Source organism: Artemia franciscana, chromosome 10 (assembly GCF_032884065.1).
Source record: "Artemia franciscana chromosome 10, ASM3288406v1, whole genome shotgun sequence".
Classification (NCBI taxonomy): domain Eukaryota; kingdom Metazoa; phylum Arthropoda; class Branchiopoda; order Anostraca; family Artemiidae; genus Artemia; species Artemia franciscana.
The window spans coordinates 23,267,007-23,285,059 of NC_088872.1; the positions used below are offsets into that span (position 1 = coordinate 23,267,007).

The 18,053-nt window shown below is 36.2% G+C and overlaps 1 protein-coding gene across 1 annotated transcript in view; it reads right to left on the minus strand.

Moving 5' to 3' along the window:
* Positions 1–2,034: 2,034 nt before the first annotated feature.
* Positions 2,035–18,053, minus strand: part of LOC136031936 (suppressor of SWI4 1 homolog) — a 39,710-nt gene continuing 23,691 nt past the window's right edge. The window contains exons 3-7 of the mRNA XM_065711932.1: positions 15,730–15,852; positions 10,083–10,286; positions 5,144–5,611; positions 3,859–4,036; positions 2,035–2,287 (exon numbers count right to left, since the gene is read on the minus strand). Coding sequence (XP_065568004.1) covers positions 2,052–2,287; positions 3,859–4,036; positions 5,144–5,611; positions 10,083–10,286; positions 15,730–15,852 — 1,209 coding nt within the window. The 3' untranslated portion in view covers positions 2,035–2,051. The remainder of the gene's footprint in view (positions 2,288–3,858; positions 4,037–5,143; positions 5,612–10,082; positions 10,287–15,729; positions 15,853–18,053) is intronic.

Genomic DNA, 18,053 nt, shown 5'->3' on the forward strand with positions numbered 1-18,053 from the left:
AATATTTTGTTAATCTAAGTAGTTGACTATAGCAAGTTTTCGCAGATTTGGAGATGAGAATAGATTTCTTAAGTAAATTTGTTCCTACTCCCTCAATCATTAAATTAGAAAGAGCAAGAAGCAGAATGCAATTAATTACCATGTAGTATACTGTTTTCTTATATATCACTACATTTCCTTACAATTATAGTTCTTAAGAAAAGAATAACAGCATTTTTTTAACCTCATTATGACCTCAATAAAATGAACATCAAAGTTTTTTTTATTGAGGTATCAAGGAAATCCTTCTGTTTGGAACAGTCTCCTGAGGGACGACATACCTGAAAATCTGTCTTGATTCCTTCGAAAAGAAATTCCTTGGATACAACTCTATATCAGGCACTAATTTTTACATTGCCTGGGGTTATGACATACATGATAAAAAACGATAAATATCTTTAGCTTTACGCAGCAGATATACTTCTGTCTACGCAACCGTTGAGTCATAGAATATCAAAGCAGGATTGCCGCATCCTTCTATTCCTAGGCACACGTGAGGAAATGATACATTTTTTCTTTGATTTTATTCACGCTCAAAATGGTCCTTATCTTCCACAAGTTCATAAAAATATTCAATAACTTACTAGATATTTTGCTTCTTTTCTTGCCCAATAAAGCAATACATTTTCGGTAAACAACGCATTTCAAAACCACTACCCAGGAAAATTATTTCTGAAACATAGCTGTATCATCGAGTTTGAGTATCAGCGCAAAATTTAATTAGATTAATCATTAGAACATTCGTACTTAGTATATCTTATCTAACTATCTCATTTGACCCATATAAAGATTTCTGAGTACCTACTGAGTTACCTTCTCAGCTGGGGCCTCCCCCGGGCCATTCAGCGCGTTCTCAGGTGGTGGATAGGGGAACGTCCTACAGATATGTAAGATACCTCCATGGAGATGAGAGCTGCAGACCAAGGAGGGACCCGATTTCTGGGGGATTTTGAAATATAACTGGAACACCCTCACCGGGGGGGGGGACATAAATACAGGTGGAGGAGGAGGATGGCCCCTCTGATTTGCACTGGGCAGCGCCTTCCAGCGTGTGGACATGTCCCGTCAGTCACAATCCACTCCCGCAGCAATGGGTAAATTGTTCTTGATGCAGGATGCCATAAGGGCGCATTATCCGCAAGAGATGTAGTCGGCCCCTGCTAGGAACAGGGAGGAGTGGCTTATTGCTGTCCTGACGTAAGTCGAGAAACTCCTCCTTCACTTTCATGATGATTATGAGCAAACAAATGAATGAGAGAACCAAAGCTGCCGTATCCTGGGAATTCGACGATGCTACCGCGTCCGAAAACCCCGACGACGCTACCGCGTTCGGGGCAGCCGACAATACGACGAGCGTAAATCGCGCAAATACCTCAAATTTGACAACTCTACCCTTGGATGCCATTATATCACCTAAATCGACGTTATCAATTGGTACCCTCAACATCAGAACACTCGCAAAACAAGGGGAAAAGGAACTCCTCCTGAGAGAGATAAACCGTTAAAACTGGGACGTAGTCGGCCTATCCGAAACCAACATCCCAGTCCCCGGCGAAGAAAAACTTGATATCGCTACTCTAATACTGTCAGGACGCAATGATTGGAAACACCGGCAGGGTGTTGGCTTCCTACTCTCCAGTAAGGCTAGGAGATCACTAATCGCAGCAACACCCATCTCTGTACGTCTGATCATGATCCGCCTGAAAGGCTCACCAGCAAATCTTACAATCATCCGAGTATATGCATCCGACTCAAGCAGAGATAATGAAGAATCTGAAAATTTCTATCTCCAACTTCAGCGTCTAGTGGACTCTGTTTCAAAAAGATATAGCGTTTGTCATCGAGGACTTCAACGCCATTGTCGGTGAGGACCCATCTGAAAAAAATAATAATAAAAAGCCTAAGATTCAGCAGCCTCCTGACAGTCACCGGTAACAAAAACATAAAACAAATAAAAATACAACTAACAGTTTGTATAACATAAAACAGAAGCGATAAGACAGAAAAATGATTTATTTTCTATTTTTTCTCTTAATATTAGCAGGTCTGAAAGACTTTTGCTTTGTATTCCCAGTTTTTAGCCTTTTCAAGTTTTTCTTATGCTTAAGCAGATCTTCCAGGTCTTGGGCAGTCTTCTTCAATTTTGGCTTGTCTTGCTTCTTTTCAGAGAATTTTTTAAGCCGCTTTGCAGCTATGCTTCCAACACCACCATCAGACTTGCGCTTCTTTCCAGTAGACGGAAATAGGTCTAAAAAGAACGAAGTACATACATTACAAAAGCTGTCAGCTGCGTTAGAGCACCTTAGGATCGTGCCAGGAGAATTAAATTAACTGGAGTTTAAAGGATCCGGTGAAGGCATTTCGGTTCTATCTATAGTGAAAAACTATAAGCAGCGAAAGTTGTTTTCCGACACATAGTTGAATTTATGATTCCTTAGAAATTACGGCTAAAATATTCTACGTTGGGTTGCTAGTAACTAGTTCATGTCAACTATAGTATTTGAAAATAGTTTAAGCTTGTTTATTAATTTTTAAATATTAGATATATCACTAAAACCTGTTTATAGTTGGAAATCATGTTGATTCTTCCAGTTTTTGCAATTACGTATTATGCCAGTAGGACACTTCTAGAATGGTGATGCTAATATAGAAAATTTTCACCGAAAAGCTTAGAAACTTTTTTATTTTCGATTTTCCAAAAGTTTAGGTATTATATTCATAATTCATAGATATATTCCTCGCGTTCAATTAGCTTATTGCAACTGATTTTTGGCGTTCAATAGGTAACTACAACTATTAAATTTGCATTCTAAAGCACTTATTAAAACTTGTTGCAATTAATCATTTCTTCTCATTCTTCAAGGCTCAATAAGCTACAATTCGTCATTTTACAGATAGAAAATTCTTGCTATATTTATCTATTAGTATAAGCTAACAATATTTTTTTTTCAAAGGTTCAACGGGTTTGCCAGATTTTTTTGATTTTTCTTTTGTAAGAAGTTCATGTTGATGTACAAACAGCGTTCAATAGTCTACAATCAATACGCTTTTTCAATAAGTTATTAGAATTAATTGGGATCAACTGCAGTAAGATGTTGTACGAGGGGATCTTTTTACTGTAATAAGACCTCAAGCAAATTCTGACCAGCCCACCTACGTGTGAGGATTGCTTGGAGTAATTAAATTGACATGCAATACTTTATGCAATATGTGCTATCTATAGTTTAGTGTAAAAATATACAATTTCAGGTTTTCCAACTGCAGTCCTTGAAATAGAGGCACTCAGTAGGGTAGTATATCTCTTCCAAAGCCACTGAGTACTATTCAGAGAGCCCAATGAGTAGTGACGAAGATCACCCTTCTCGTTTAGAGTTGTTGTTGAAAGTGGTTCAATTAAAATGTTTTTACCAGTGGTTTTGAAAACAATAATGCAATGACTCGTACTATTTCTATGGTTAGCTAAATGTCAACAGCATCTGTGTCATGTCCTCTAGCTCATAGAGGAACACATTTAATCGACTTCAAATTAAAAATCAGGTAAGACAACTGATGTTGCGGGTTTAAAACAACAAAAAGTAATGGAAATCAAGCCTATAAATAGAAAAGCTCAGCTATGCCAGACAGGCAAATAACAATAGCACCTGCTCTACGGAGTTTGCTCATAAGTTTTTGAACAGAAGCCCCTACTCCTGAAAAAATGTTGATAAAAATCTGTCTGTCTAAATTGAGATGGCTCACCATTATATGTTATTCAATTTTATGATACACTAAAGTAAAGCCAATTTTTGAAAATTTTTGAACATTTCTAGCTTAGATTACCTTTGTCAGGAGCTACGCCAATTTCTTTCTTAAACCATTCTTCGTCATTATCTTCTTCCTCTTCTTCCAGATTACGTTCTTTTTCAGCCTTCCATTCTTCCTTTTTTCTTTTAATGCCTTCCATTGCCTTTTCATCGAGTACAGATTTTTCTTGCTCTTTCTTTCGCACATTCGCCTCCTTAAAACGTAAATAGTATTTATAAATATAGCTTAATCAGTCAAGTCAAATAGAACTACAAAACCTGTTTATTTATAACAAAATCGAAACAGTCAAAAAAAAAAAAAAAATGTAAATTGGACAAAAATTAAATGATTTCAAATATACAAATGAAATTTGCAAAAGTTTAAAACACAGTCACGTAGGAAATAAAACGAGATCTAATGCAAACTATATTCGTCAAATTAGACGACTTTAGACATTAATTGCCGATATGGATAGTTAAACTGCTTTCTGCCAGGCACGTAAACACGAACTAAGTTCAGGGTAAAATGGGGATGGTGGAACCCAAAAAAAACATATAACAGTGAAAATGTAAAGAGAAGCATACAAATCTGGACATTAGGGGGTTTGGGGGTTAGGTTCGAAGGAAACACATTCTGGCTTATTTCTTTATACTGTGAAATTTTGCATCATTGAATAGTCTCCGACATTTCGTTGTCTGACAATGTTTCTTGAATATTTTCTGTGAAAAAAATTTGATCTATGAACATGGTCACACATTATACTGTGTTCTTCTTTCATAATTCTTTCCATGTCCGTAATACTTTGTCTATTCAAAATAAAAAGAGAAAAACCCCATACAACACTCAGCAGCAGCCAGAGCTATCTAGCCTTTGCATATTTTATTATTTGGAAACTGACAAACGTCAGGATTTACTACTTCCTCTCAATTTCTTAATATGCAATGTCTTATGGTTGACACTTTTCATATCCTTGACAATTTTATCTGTAGTTTCTATTCCACTTTTACAAACACGCCCCTCTTCTGCGCACCTTAAAGCTTTCTCTCTGATATTTCTAACTTGGTTTCTTACATTCCTCCCTTATGAATGAAACACAGCAGATATATGTAAATATCTTCATTCAAATACTAGCCAAAAGGTTTTTGGCTACCAGAAGCCAGCCAATTTCGAGAACTCGGGTTGAAAAATTCCATTTAATCACTCCTCTTACAATGCCTTGAAAAATACCTGTGCAATAAAAATTGAAAACTGTGTTCTACAGACAGGGAAATAAACACTAACTTAATCTGGAATAAAAGAAGCTGAGAAAGTTCCAGCTTACCTGAATCTTCCTTCGCTTTTCTTTCAGTTTCTTTCTTTGCTCTCGACGCTGTCTAATCAATTTCTTCTCTTCTTCTGTTTTCTTAACAATGCTATGGTACAGCACTTCACCATCCATCACACCTTCTTCAACTTTAACTAGTTTCATTGTCATTCTTGGACCCAGTTCTACCATTCGGACAGCAGATTGTTGTCCTACTTTACCACCTCTGGAGGAAAGTGTTTGCGGCAATATTGTTTGATTCCCAGGTTCATCTTCACCCTCACTCTCTGACAGTGTATCTTTTGTAAGAAATTCAGAAATATCATCCAAGCGTGATAAGTCTGGTATTTTGCTCTTTACAATTTTTTTGATCGCTTTCGAAACACCAGTCGGGGCAATTTTTATGGAATAATGTCGGAACTCAATGGTCCCTGTCTCTTCGTCGTAGCTGAATAAGACACAACGGCGAATATTCACGAGTTTCAGCTAAAAATAAAAACAATTACAATACTATCAGACAAAAAGGATCTTTTTAAAGCTAAAGTTGTTATCAGCAGGGGTATGGAGTCTCTCCTAATTTACTGCTAAAGAAGCCCGAATCAGTTGAATAAAGCTGGAAGTAGAGTCGTTAAAATTTAAGTTTTTGGGGTTTGATGTAAGTGGAAACAAAAGAAACTTGGATTTCCTTTTCAGACGTTTTAGGGTTGTCACATTTATTGATATCTAATACTTCGAGGCTGCGAAATCGCCTCGAATGGTTTCGGTTAAAACATTTTTTTTTCCAGGATTCAAATTAGACCTAGATTTTTAGGAATAACGAGTCACATATACAAAAACCAAAGTAGTCAGAGACAGTGTCATTCCATCAAAAGTTAAACGAAATGGGTTCGGTGCAAAAATGCTACAGCTCTAGAAACGAAAGCTCATTTCGGTTCTGATTATCGCAAGTGCACTGGGATAAATAGACCAATTTTATGAAGGATGCATAAAATATAATATATACAAGGATAGAAAAGCCACAGACGGAAAAAAGAGCAAAAAAAAGGAAGTAAGACAATATACACAGAATTTCTGTGAAAATACCAACGTTTTGCTAGTATTTTATTGCCAATATTGCTGATTCTACAAAATATTACATCAAAGATAGGTACGTACCCGACAACTGACAGTGTAGCGTTATGAGGGCCACCAACTATTTTTAGTGTTTGCATTGAAAAATAATTTAAATTGGTTTTCGAAACAGACTAGAAAGTAGAAAACTACTCTTTCCAGAAAATCTATGAGTATACGTGAAAATGAGGGGCGCAGAACGGATTGGGCTTTAAATAACAAAAATCAAATTTGTCGAAGTTATAAATGCATAAATGGAAAAGTCCTTGAGTAGAGGAAAACGAGTCCCAAAGATCAAGTTATGGGAAACCTAAGCCGTTTTGCACCCCTCGTAGTTCACTGTATCAACACATAACCAAGCTCTTTTAGGTCGCTCTTAAGGTTTAATAGAAAAACATAACTTGCCCACACGAGAAGAATTTCCTTTTCTCACCTTTCTTTAAAACTATTCGCCACCGATCAGAACAATCCAGGTTTATTGGTAGAAGTCAACGTCGTGATAAAGGAAGTCAGTTGAATTTAGTTTTCAACTTCTGTTTCTCTAAAGAAGCAAAATTTGGCCTACTTGCCTGCTGCGAACCTATTAATCTATGGAAGTGCACAAAAAAAGAAATGGCTGATGTGGAATTTCCTTCTATTAGAGAAGCTGTGTGATGAGTTCAATATGAAGTTTCCTGACCACCCAGCAACAGTATTTCAAAGCCAGCTTCTGGTATCTCATTTTATAGTTGATACTGTTGCAAAACTGCAAATCTAAGACCAGTTTTGTTTCTTTGATGCTAATCTCCTTGGTGAGCTGACTGTGTTGCAAAGCAATTGAAACGTCTGTAGGCGAATTTCATCGTTCCTGTAAAGTTTATAAGGCTCTTTTTGTGGGCGATAAACTTTTTTTTTCATTTATACATTTACTCCTAATTGTATACGAGATTAATATTTCGATTGGATATCTTGACTGATATACTCGTATTCCCGCTTGCCTGTTTTAATTGTTTGTTAACAAATCAATCATTTAGCGCATCAAAAGAAAAGAAATTATACCTCAGAAATTAGACAGCGGAGGGCGGACTGAACGATCTCGCATATATGTCTACAAAATGAATTCTTAAGGTGGATAATGGATAATGACGATGTTTTAGGCGACTTAGGGAAGAAATCGAGAAGAATCAGAACGGAAGAAGTATTTATAGTGTTCACGTAATTTTGTATCTGATTCAAAGCTTAGCAAAACTAAATATTATTGGAATTATTTTTTTTTGGTTCAGCGAAATTTTGGAATAACATAGTCAATACTGGTTTTGGAATAAGCTTAATAGATATTTTACATACAGAGGTAAAATTTTTTCCCTCTTCCCCAAGTACAGAATCAATAGGCACCCCTCTTAAAAACCTTTCAATCAATTTCAACTTGGAATCGAATTTCAGTTCGATCCGGAAATTTTTGGCTAACTTCTTCAGTCGTGAGTCAAAACAGGATATGCCCTCATATGATGATAAGAGACCAAATGCCTCTGGTTTTCACAATAATCTGGAGAAATAATGAATTCAGCTACCTGCTGCAAAATCTAACGTGATGGGTTGACTGTTACGGACACTTACCAGTTGAATAAAGTAAGTTTTCTAATAACAAGCTACAAAATGTAATTTTCAGATTTTTACCTATTTGAGTCCTTGAGCAAAACTATTCACAAGTAAAACTTTATACCTTAACCTTTGTCTAGTGTGAAATCAAGAAAACAGGAAAAGAGCCCTTTTGTTTCAGGACTTCAGACCGGAAGCATATCCGAACTTGACAGGTTAATTAGGAGTACCATAACTAACATGGGTAGACAAATATAATTGAAATGGCATAGTCTTGTCATTATTGAAATTTGAATTTTTCCCAATTTAGCAAAAGTACTTGATTCAATGCCATTGCCAGATTATTCCAAAAAGACTGAGATGATGTGAAGTTGCCGAGTGGAGTGTTACAGCAGCTTGTTTATCGATGTGGAGCAACAATTGTGACTATGTCTTACAAGAAAAACTTTTAATTTGTTTCATAGTTGCTTTTGGACTTCAGAAATAAGTTTTACACGTACAAAGCACCAATTAAATGAACACCCTGATGACAATTTCTAGCTTCACACAAAACTTAAGACATTATTTCAAATTGGATTGATATAATCAATTCATTCAAAAAGTCTTCTTTTGTGTAGCTGGATAATCCCCTTATACAAGTCCTACAAAAAGAATGTTACTTAATATGGCTGCTCATCACTTTACAACGGGCTCTAAAAATTTTGGGACCCCGGATTATTCAGAAAAGGGTATCCAGTAGAGGGGGGGGGATGTACCATAGGCAGAGCCCAACTGCTTCCTTTCAAGGAAGAAATTGATATGACGTTCCACATGTCTTCCACAAAAACATCAACTCATATCGTTTTGGTGCAATTCCTCTTTCTGTTTCAAGACCACGCGACAAACACGTAGGCACACGACTCTGATCATCCTCAAAAGAAAATATCTAAGAGGAAATACTTAAATCAAGCTTTATCTGGAGTTGTACGGCAATGTGGGACCACCTTTCGTAGAGGGTATCTCTCGAAGTTGCTTGTTATTTCCATCAAATAGTAGTTCAACACTATCATAAATTTATTATATATCTAACACTGTAAAATCTGTTACAAAAAGAATGTTATTCTAATTTGAATATTTTCAAGTGCTACTATTCGTTACTTTTCAAGTTGGGATTAAATCCGACGTAGACCCCCTTGTATTTGTCAGGTCTTAATCGATTTGGAACAAATCTTTTAGGTACCGAATTATTGCATTGGACGAAGACCGTTCTTCTATAGAACATACAATACATACATACATAGAACATACATGTGGATTATTATTTGGTTTCAAGTATCCGTATATGATTTCGAGAGGTCTGTTTTCGTTCAAGGCAAATTACTATTCCCGTATTGATTATAGTTTCTGGTTCTATTAGTTACTTCTATTCAGAAACTCTAAAAAACTTTTAAATTCGTTTACTCCTCTAACCAAAAAATTCCTTCAGAGCCTCCTTTTATTACAAGAAGACATCATTTATGCCACAACTTCAATGACTTCTTTGTTTTACCATTATTTTAAAAATAACCAACTTCTTTTTTTTTATAAGAAAAACACAACAATTCCATTGTTCCTATGATTAGCCTATTCCTGGCTTAAATTGTTCTGTTTTTGTAGCCAGTTGTTGCTCTTACACCTAAAAGACAAAGCTCTTTATTCTATAGATTGGGCATGTACGCGGAATTTATGTCAGGAAGGGACATGGCAACCTTGTTAAAACTAGAAAACAAGGAGTGTGTTATAAGAAAATCATCGGGAGAATATGGAAAATATCACCAAAACTTTATGGTTCACACTCCACCACGGAAGTGCCCGGTCTAGACCGTCTTTACGGGAATTCAATTAAAAACTTAGTTTCATGTTTGATAAATTCTTTTGAGGGAGGGTGAGGGGGGGGGGGGTATTTTCTCTCTAATAAATTTTGAGTCTTTCGCACTCAACATTTACAATGTATTGTTTTTATGTTTTTATTTTTTACTGTTTATCAAGTAAACACTTTCTATGCGAATCACGTCTAAAAATCTACCACATTTGAAGAATACATTCATGCTTTTTGAAGAGAATCCTAGGAGATATTTTTCATTGCGTCATTCAACGCACTTTCAGAGCGAAAAAAAAATTAAAGACAAATTTTACAAAATTATCATATACACGGTGCGCGCATGACGACCAAAACATCTTTAACTATGATCTCCGTAACTTAAGATTATTCTAGTAATGTAAACATAAAAAAAAACAAGAAAAAAAATACCTTGACGACATTAATAGAAGGGAACATGTTTTGAAACATGGAAGACATGACTTTGACATGCATCTCTTCTGATCCTCCAAAGTTGTTCAGAATCACCAAAGGATGAGTCTTAAACTGTAAATCATACGTATTCTGCCTTCTCTGCAGGGAAGTTATGTCCTTAGCCAAAGAATATCTGAGAAGTCTGAATGTCAGAGTAGGGCCCTAGCAAAAGAAACATACAGTAAAGAAAGGTTCTCGAAAGCAATGGAGTCCATAGTGATCCGAAACGTTTCAATAATATATATATATATATATATATATATATATATATATATATATATATATATAAATATATATATATATATATATATATATATATATATATATATATATATATATATATATATATATATATATATATATATATATATTCGAAAGTAATCGGAGGGCGAATGCCCCCCCCCCCCCCAGACACCCATCATTTCTCAAGACACTTCCGGTCAAAATTTTTATAGCCATTTTGTTCGATGTGGTTGAAAATTCTGGAAATTATGTCTTTGAAGATGACAACCCCCCCCCCACAGCCCTCAGGACATGGGTTTTAAGTTTTGCCCATAGGACTTATAATGTTTTTATAGAAAGCGTTGTCGCAGAAACTTTAAAAGGGGCTGATTCGACTGGAAATCCAGAGGACTAGTGCCTTTTTATTAGTTGAAAGTGATGGGAGGGCAAATGCCCCCCCCATGCCCATCTTTTCCTGAAACACTTTCAATTAAAATTTTGAGAAAGCCAGTTTGTTCAATATAGTTGAAAGTTTCGGAAATTATATCTTTTGAGGATGAAAAATCCCCCCTCCCACCCTCAGGTCAACGGTTGTAAGTTATGTCCTGGGGGCATATAAGGTTTCTAAAGAGAGTGTGGCCATATAAACTTCGGAGGGGGCTCATTGGATTGGTAATCAGAAGCTCTAGTGCCCTTTCTAGGAGTCAAAATGATCTGAAGGCAGCTATCCCCCACCACACACGTCGTATTGTCCAGAAATGCATCTAATAAAAATTTTGAGATAACCATTTTATTCAAAATAGTCTAAATATCACATAACAAGGCTTTTGGGGTTGAAACAAATCCCAGAGCCTGGGGGCAAGGGTTGTAAGTTATGCCCCAGGGGTATTTCAAGTTTTTGTGGAAGGGATGGTTGTATAAACGTTAGAGGAGGCTCTTTTGGTTGAAAATTGGAAGTTCTAGTTCCCTTTTAAGAGTCATAAGTGGTGGAGGGCAGCATGCCTCCCCGACTAACCATTAAAATTGGGAGATAGTGATTTTGCGCAAAATAATCCAAAAACATATAACAATACCTCTAGGTTTGACACAACCCCCAGTGCCCTGGGAATAAGGCTGTAAGTCATGCCCTGGGGCATGACTTTTTATGGAATCTGTCGTCATATAGACTTCAGATGGGGCTCATTTGATTTGAAATTGCAAGTTATAGTGCCCTTTTTAAAAGTCGAAAGGGAATCGAGAGCAACCAGACCCCCCCCCCCCCAACCCCAGGCTCATAATTTCCCAAAGACGTCAAATCAAAATTTAGAGAAGGTAAATTTGTTCATTGTAGTCGAAGACTCTGGAAATTATGTCTTTGAGGAAGAAACTCCCGTCCCCACTGCTCTCAGAACAAGGGTTGTAAATTATGCCCCAGGGCATATAAGGTTTTCATGAAAAGGGTGGTCGTATATACTTCTGAGGAGACTCATTGGATTGGTAATCTGAATTTCTAAAGCCCTTTTTAAGAGTCAAAGTGATATGAGGGAAGCTATCTCCCCCAAAAAATATCGTATTTTCCCAAAATACATCGAACAAAAAATTTTGAGACGGTTATTTTATTCAAAACAGTCCAAAGATCATATAACAAGGCTTTTGAGGTTGATGCAAACCACCAGAGCCTCGGGGCAATGGTTGTAAGTTATACCACGGGGCATTTAAGGTTTTTATGGAAGGGATGGTTGTTTAACTTTAGAAGAGGGTCATTTGGTTAAAAATTGGAATTTCTAGTTTCTTTTTAAGCGTCAACCTCCTCCCAGACAACCTCTCTTTTCACCAAACGTATCTGATTGAAATTAAAAGTTAGCGATTTTTTTTCCAAAATAGTCCGAAGAACATAGAATAATATTTCTAGGATTGACACAATCTCCCAGTGCCCTGGGGATAGGGTTATAAGTTATACCATGAGAACATATAACGTTTCTATGGAATAGGCGGTCGTATAAACTTCAGATGGGGCTCATTTGATTTGAAATTGGAAGTTATAGTGCCCTTATTAAGAGTCAAAGTCATTTGAGAGCAACCAGCCACTCCCCCCCCCCTCAACACTCATCATTTTCCCTAATACCTCTCATCAAAACTTGGAGATAACAATTTTGTTCATCGTAGTTGAAGGGTCCGGAAATTATGTCTATGAGGAAGACCAACCTCCCCCTACAGCTCTCAGGACAAGGGTTGTAAGTAATGCCCTGGGGGTATATAAGGTTCTTACAGAAAGGGTGGTCGTATATGCTTGAGAGGGACTAATTGAATTGGTAATTAGAAGTTCTAGTGGCCGTTTTAAGAGTCTAAGTGATCAGAGCTCAGCTCTCCCCCCCCCCACACACACAAGCATGTTGTGTTTTCACGAGATACATCCAATCGATATTTTGAGACAGGTCTTTTATTCAAAATAGTCCAAAGATCATAGAACAAGGCTTTTAAGGTTGATACAAACCACCAGAGCCTAAAGGCGAGGGTTATAAATTATGCCCCTGGGGCATTTAAGGTTCTTATGGAAGGGATGGTGGTTGTATAAACTTTTCAGGTGGCTCATTTGGTTGTAACATCAAAATTCCGTTTTTTAGAGTTTCGTTTACTTTTGAGCCGGGTCGCTCCTTACTACAGTTCGTTACCACGAACTGTTTGATATTCACGCTCAAACACATCATGGATTAAGTTGTGTTTCTTGATCTGCTCCAGCAGATCAAATAATTTGATATGCAGTAGCCATAGAAAATATTCACCGTAGAGTAAGTCTGCGTTACGGACAACCAAGAATGAAATCCAAGTTACATTATTCTGACTTAAATAGCCTTTTAACGACATCAAATCACTAGGGAAAGGATTAAACCACTCAGCGCACTCGAGCAAGAGATAGTCTCATTACGATGCAATTCGTTAAAATTTGAAGCCAATCGCTGCAAAGATTGTGTTTAACCATTTCAAAGATTTCAGCTGTACATTTCCGAAATATAAAAAAAGCTCCAGTAAAACCATCTCCACAAAAACATCCATGAACAAGGAAAGGAGGACCGGAAATAAATCTGAATATGTTGATCCCAAGGGTGGCATCTAGAGACTAAAAGCTAAATTACAATATAAAACTGCTAGCACTATTTTTATAGCTCCGGTCATACTGATTTTTACACCTCATTTTACAAATTGGTTTGCTGTACAACTGTATCTTGAAAAACAGCTTCATGAACACAAACTCACTGATGACAGAGCTATAGTTACTCATCTAAAGAATGTGATGAGCGTAAGAGAAAGGAAGCGGCAAAGGTGCAAACTATAGAGTTTTTTTTAAAGTTACCGAAAAAGACTATTTGACTTCGAAACGACTGTCCCCAAACAATAGTGACCAGTAGTTGGAGTGCTACCGTGCCAAACTTTCAGGTCAAAATCCAGACCAGGCTTATACGTAGAAGTAGCGAAATCCGACTACAGAAATAGCGATATTGTCAACACACGAATAAAGTAAAACAAGGATAATTCCCTCTATCACGTTTTGTGCTGGGTTTATCTTGGTGCTAAGAATATCAAGCCACATTTAACGAAAAACACTTGTCAACACCGGACATGGCCCGGGATCGTTCAAAATGGGGACCAATCATTCCTGTATCTTACTAACTTAGACACAGGTCTTTCCACGCCTAGAGGCGCTTAAGACAGCAACGGTAGACCTCTAATTCAACTGAATTTGTACCAGGGATCAGCGCTCATTCAGGGTAGTTTCAAGACCAACAGAAGTCAAGTTGTTAAGTATAAAAATGTTTATTCTGGTTCCCTTCCTATTTCTTGAGGATTCCCACAGGGTACACTTGCAGGTCCTTCACTATTTTTGGTAATGATCAACAATCTTGCTAATGAATCAGCCGATCGATGGAAGTTTGTGGATGACATGTGATTGCTTGAAAAGTGCAGAAGAATATTGAGAGCAGTGCAATGGACATTCTCGAAGACGCTGCAAGTGAAGCAGTCAAGTCAAAAATGAAAGTGAATTCTCAAAAATCTAATATTATAACCATCAGTTTTCTTAAATCAAAGCCATCGTTTATAACTTCGATATCTAATGAAATAATTACAACAAAAACTAAATTCTCAGGGGTTACATTGACAAGCGATTTGAAATCGGAGGGCTATGTTTGTTCTATTATTAAACAGGCTAGAGCATCTCTGCTTAGGCTATTTGCTAAATTTTCATGCCCAAAAGCACATATCCTCCACCTTTACATGTATTTTATCTGTCCAATGCCTGAGTATACTTACCCGGTATGGCATTTTGGCCTTACGGTGTATCAAACCGATAAGCTGGAAATTATCCAGAAGAGGGCACTGAGAATTATCAATGATCGAGACAAAGTTTCTTACATTCTCCTTCTCAAGGAATATTGCATCTCAACCTTGGCAGCCCGACTTGTTACTCTGCACCAAATTTGGAAATAACCTACGTCTTAACCCACGTTTTCAATATCTGCTCCCAGCCTCTTATTGCCTACCAACATTTATTTCGATCAAAAGCACGAAAAATTCCGGTTTCCAATGAATGCAAGAGCTGAGTGCTATAGAAAGAGCTTTGTGCCAGCGTTTGTTGAAATCCTAAATAAATGAAAATTGTACTCTTGACAATGAAATTAAAATTGACAATATCTCAATTTGATTGTTGGCGTTGATAAAACGGCTTGTTGGCCTGATAAAAACGGCAAATTTGCCAGTTTAGTGTTCGTGAAAAAAAAGACCTATTACCTCTTTCTCCAGGGAGCGAACTAGTGTGTTGCACTCTTCTTTCCCTCCTTGGAAGAACGGGAGGGGTCCAACACCATATATCGGTCTTGATATATGGTGTACACCATATATCTCGTTACTCTGATGTTGTTGGTTACCTTTGGCTGTTTGGTATCTGCCCTTATCTAAGCATTATTCACTATATCCGTCCAGTGGATCGCAAGGATTCTACGTAGGCAATTGTTTTCGAAGCTATGTAATCGGTTCTTTGCATTCTTTCAAAGGCTTCGTAACTCACATCCATACATAAGTACCTAATAGTCTGAGTTTCACTTTCTGGGAGTAATTTCTGAATTTCCAAAGGTTACTCAGCTGAGAAAATGCTGCACCTGCATACGCTATATGCTGCATGACTTTTCTGTCAGTTCCCATTTTGGGTAATTCTGCTGCCAAGATATTTGAATTCTCATACCTCAAGACAGTAGGAAACCTAAGCCAAAGCAAAGTATGCACTGTACAACCTTTTTTTCTAGCAACCCAGGCAGCAAAAAATTAACAACTTCGTTTTAAGGGTATCTTATTTTCATTCTTTTTAATTAAACCAGTGTTCTAAGTCAGAAACAGTAGATGTTTTACATACCTGCGGCATCCTGCATAATCTTAAATAAGGACTCAATTCTGATCTGGTGATGATTCCGAGATGTGTCACATGGAAAGATCCAGCGATTGAAACATAGTCCTGCAAACTGCACTTGGGGCGCACCTAAAAATGAATATAAAAGTCAAACAATTGTTTTCATCTTTTTTCCTTTAGGTTTAAAATTTGGTTTCACAACTAATACTTCCACCCAACCATCCTAGTTTTCCATTACAAGCTCTTAAGACTTGATATCTTTCCACATACAAAACTATAAAAAAACAACAAAAGAAACAGCAACAATTAAAAAAAAGACAGCAAAAATGAACAGAAAAAACGTCTAAATTTATGGGAAATATATATACTATATAGCCACAACACTGTATATACATAACCCACAACATATATATATATATATATATATATATATATATATATATATATATATATATATATATATATATATATATATATATATATATATATATATATATACATATATATATATATATATATATATATATATATATATATATATATATATATATATATATATATATATACATAACCCACAACACTGTGCTGGGTAGAGAATTTAAAGTGGCGAAACCCTATATAGGCCAGTGTATTCTCCTGATGAGCCCTTGTGTTGGGTTGTTGCCTCTGAATTATTTGTCTATATTATTTTTTCTATTGTGCCATGGATATTCTATGGTAGCCACAACACTGTGCTGGGTAGAGAATTTAAAGTGGCGAAACCCTATATAGGTCAGTGTATTCTCCTGATGAGCCCTTGTGTTGGGTTGTTGCCTCTGAATTATTTGTCTATATTATTTTTTCTATTGTTTGGTAAATGACGACTTATACTTATTGACGACATGACTGCCTGTCCATGGATTATTCTTTATGGTTGATTGTGTATGGCTATGCTGTTTGACCTATGTGATTGTATGGATGAGTAGGGTTAAGGCCTCATTCAAGTGCTGGTCTATATTGATCACTAATTTAGGAAAACAGTCTTCCTTTTCTCCTTCTGTCTCTCTCTTTTTTTTTTTTTTTTTTTTTTTTTTTTTTGTGTTTGTGCTGTTTCATTGGTGATTTCTCTTTTCACGATATATATATATATATATATATATATATATATATATATATATATATATATATATATATATATATATATATATATAAAATATATATATATATATTAAAAAAAGAGTGAAGATCCTCGATTGTAAAAAGGTAAAAAGTAATATTCATGCCCTATCCATACCCCTCCCCCCTTGCCGTGTCTCCTACCTAAATCATTTGAAAAAAAGGTAGACATGTTGCACCTTTTAGAACCAGAATCCCACAGAGATTTTCAAATTTGTAGGTAGCTCTTAATGTCTAAGTAGACAGGCCCTTTTGGTACGGTCCGCCCCTTCCACATCAAGCTTCTTAGTTGAAATGTTGGCACATTACAATATTTTAAATCGAAGCGTGCATCGGTTTTGAATCTGTATGATATGAGGCAAAACGTTGATCCCTCGGTCGTTCCTACAGCCCCTTCTCATCTTCCACTAACATTTTAGCAGATAGGTAAACATGTTGCACCTTCTTTGAAGCAGAAATAGGCGAAGATTTTCTTTCTGCCCCCTTACTTTTCCTTGCAAATGTAAGTAAGGGGGCGTGGAATGACTTTTTTTCTCCAGCAATAAAGATAGAAAATCTTAGAATAGAATTTTAATTTAAAAGCTTCTATCACAGCATGGTTGCCAAATTTGAATTTTACGTAACAAATAGCACTAGTATATAACATATTACATCATATATATATATATATGTATATATATATATATATATATATATATATATATATATATATATATATATATATATATATATATATATATATTGGAAAGAATTTGAACTTCACGTCAAACATAATTCATTGTACAAAATACATAAAAAAAGAGTCAACACTTAGTTAAAAAGTCAAAAATAAAAATACATAGATAACAATAAAATTAATGACTAGTTTTCCTGGTTATTATACAACTCATTAAAACTCAGAACAAAACACTTGCGATATCGTTCATGTTTAGTGGGGATTACAGTCAGTTTGGAGACTTTTTGGAATTGTATACGGGACGGTCTATAGCGGGAGGGAAGGTAAGGTTTGGGGATGATGGAACGTAATCAGGCAATAGACAGAATCTTGGTACTGAAACGAAAGCACATGAGGTTTTTTTCTCTTGGCCAACATGGTGGGCTTGAGCTTACCAAGTGGATAATGATACTGAACCTTACTTTCACCACTTATGATTCTAAGGGCTCGTTTTTGGACA